Raw genomic sequence first — 2,970 nt, forward strand, 5'->3', positions numbered from 1 at the left:
CGAAAAAATAAGGACAAATTTAATAATTGATTTATTACTATAAATATTACAGATATATTCGATTTTAATTTTTTTATTTTTTACTCTAAAATTTATTTTCAAATAGAATTTTTTCCAACAAATTTTAAGATTTACGAAGCCATTGACAATACTATAAGTTTGATTCCTTGGAATGGTATTATTATAAGTTTGATTCCTTGGAATGGTATTATTATACTGTATAATAAGGATAAATGCAGTAAGCATTCACCTACTGAAAATATATTATAATAAAATATACTCATTTCATATTCTTTGACTGCTGCTCTGGTCAAAGACGGGAATAACATGTCCCATCTCCCCCCTGTAGAGTACATGGAACATTTGGAGAAAGTTTCCAACAAGACAACCTATTTTATATAAGGCATTGATTAAAAAAAAAAACAGACTGTTTTAGTTGTCGGACTCCATTGAAATCACTACATAAATTGGCCAAGTCCCAACACTGATTTTCTGATTGATGAATCCTCCAGAATTTTTTTTTTAAACGAAAAACTCTCACATATGGCTGAAGTGAAGCTGCTTGGAACATGGCCAAGTCCTTTCTACTATAGAGTTGTTTGGGTCCTGAAATTGAAAGGTATAGCATATGAATTCATAGAAGAAGATCTGAACAACAAAGGTCCACTGCTTCTCCAGCATAATCCAGTTCACAAGAAGATACCAGTACTTATCCATAATGGAAAGTCAATTTGTGAGTCTATGATCATTCTTGAATATATCCAAGAGATTTGGCCACAAAATCCCCTGCTGCCAACTGATCCTTATGATAGAGCCATCGCTCGTTTTTGGATTAAATTTGCTGAGGATAAGGTAAACCCTTTGGCTTTCGCCGGATTTTAGTTCCATTGGTTGATCTCCATATTGCATGTATCTTCGATCCTTGCAGCTTCCAGCAATCTGGATGGTGTTTCGAACCAGTGGTGAAGAACAAAAGAAGGCGATTAGGGATAGCCTGGAAATGCTAGAAACCATTGAAGAACATGCGCTTGGAGACAAGACGTTCTTTAGGGGAGACAAGATTGACTTGGTGGATATAGCTTTTGGTCAACTTAGCCAGTGGTTACAAATGGTTGAAGATACAACAAACGTTAAGCTACTCGAAGCTAGCAAGTTCCCTCGTTTGCAAAGATGGATCAATAATTTCAAACAAGTTCCCATAATCAAAGAAACCCTTCCTGATTACCAAGAGATGTTTGCTTACTTCAAGTCTCTCAGGGAAATGCTACTTTCATCCAAATGACACATCTGTGTATTAGTATCTATTGCTCGTATTTTCTTGTACTGTTGATATTTCCTAGGGAAATAACATGTTGAAATCATGCCTTAGAAATTGGCATTGAGCTTGAACCAAGATGCCTTTGTTCAATGTTCAGGTCTTTGTTCATGGTCATTTACTTTATTTTAAACTTGTTTATGTTTCGTTCATGTTGATTAAAAAATTCAAATTATGTTTGTGTTTGTTCATTGAAATTTACTAGTATTAACTCAAGTGTGTCGTGCATAAAAGCTAAGAAACATTGAAGAAACCATTCGATAGTTGCAAGAAAACTTGCGCAGTGCCTACTACTTTTGAAACAGCGAAAGAACATAAAGATTAACAAAGAAGGATTGTTCATAGAGTTTGATTTCACTAAATCTGTGAGATTTCCCAAAGAGATAATTCACTATATTTCAATCTCATATAACAAGTTGTTTAAGTCTTAAAATTCACTAGTTTAGCAACTTCACTTTTGCACCTAAAAGTCTAAATCACTCTCTAAGTTTTCTATTGAAAAATTAGTCTATAAACCAAATGAATCACTTATTTACTTACAAAATGGACTCATAATAATGAATTCGTCCATGAACAGATAAATGTTCAAACTCTAAATACATAACCTATATAAGTCTCAAGAGTATATACTATTTTTCACTTGCTAATTGACCACCTCCAAATGTGCAAATATTTAGAGCAAAAATCATGCAAATAAAATATGTCTGATATCTGCAAGCGAATAGATCAAATAGCATTATAGTTAGTTTAGGATGAAACACTTGGTAGGTATTTTGAAGATTATAACCAAGGGATTGCAGATTGGAGAATTTTATTATTAAATTAATAACAGAAAATAATTACTAATCTAATTGAGTCACGAGTTATTAGTGTTGATTCATAATTAAAATATTATTTAAACAAATTAAATTAATTAACCTAATGAAATTTTCTATTCCTAGTGTCAATGGTGCGAGCTCTCGATCTATGATCGATTAAATCCCTCATTATCTAATTACATCATTAATTAACCTTAATTAAGTTATTTACCACCTTTAGCTAAGAATATTCGCTAGGTTTCATCTTCACTAAGGGCTACCACCTAAGATACCTGCTCGGTTTAGGCATACAGATAACTGCCTTTGGACGTAACGAACGTCCAAAGTGTGAATACTCAATAAAATATTGAATGATAAGGCGGTATCCACAAGTATACAGGTCGAGTTGTAATATAGTTTTACAACGAAGTAAGTGAATACTCCGAGGATCATACCCTAGGGAGGCAAGTGCTAGATTAATTCTTACCTAAACACTAAAAGATCTAATTAGTACTCTAAATAACTTATAGTACGAGAACATAAAAGAAAGGTTTTTAAAGTTTTTAAAGTAGTAAAATAAAATAACATAAAATAAAAGAAAATTAAAGAGATAGAAGAGTAGAGCTAATCAAATCTCGATTATGGGTGATTAGCTTGCTTCGGTAATCCCCAACAATTGTTGTTTCAGGTTCCTCGTTAAACAACTAGTCGTTACCCTAGTAAGATCTTTCGATCTTACACTAACATAATGAGTCAGAAAGAACTACTTATCTTTCGATCTCACAGTCCAGACTAGCTTGGGGTGAAGGTGTTTACGAATGGGCAATATCAATTTTGGGTTAATTCCTACCTTGATGA

General features: G+C 33.0%; 1 protein-coding gene across 1 annotated transcript; it reads left to right on the forward strand.

The window, feature by feature from the left end:
- The first annotated feature begins 355 nt into the window (after positions 1 to 355).
- On the forward strand, positions 356 to 1,512 carry LOC108456230 (probable glutathione S-transferase). The gene is made up of 2 exons (XM_017754830.2): positions 356 to 852; positions 929 to 1,512. The coding sequence occupies exons 1-2, from the start codon at positions 544 to 546 to the stop codon at positions 1,280 to 1,282; spliced, it is 663 nt and encodes a 220-aa protein (XP_017610319.1). The 5' UTR covers positions 356 to 543; the 3' UTR covers positions 1,283 to 1,512.
- Positions 1,513 to 2,970: the final 1,458 nt, after the last annotated feature.

Source organism: Gossypium arboreum, chromosome 9, assembly GCF_025698485.1.
Source record: "Gossypium arboreum isolate Shixiya-1 chromosome 9, ASM2569848v2, whole genome shotgun sequence".
In the NCBI taxonomy this organism is placed as follows: Eukaryota; Viridiplantae; Streptophyta; class Magnoliopsida; order Malvales; family Malvaceae; genus Gossypium; species Gossypium arboreum.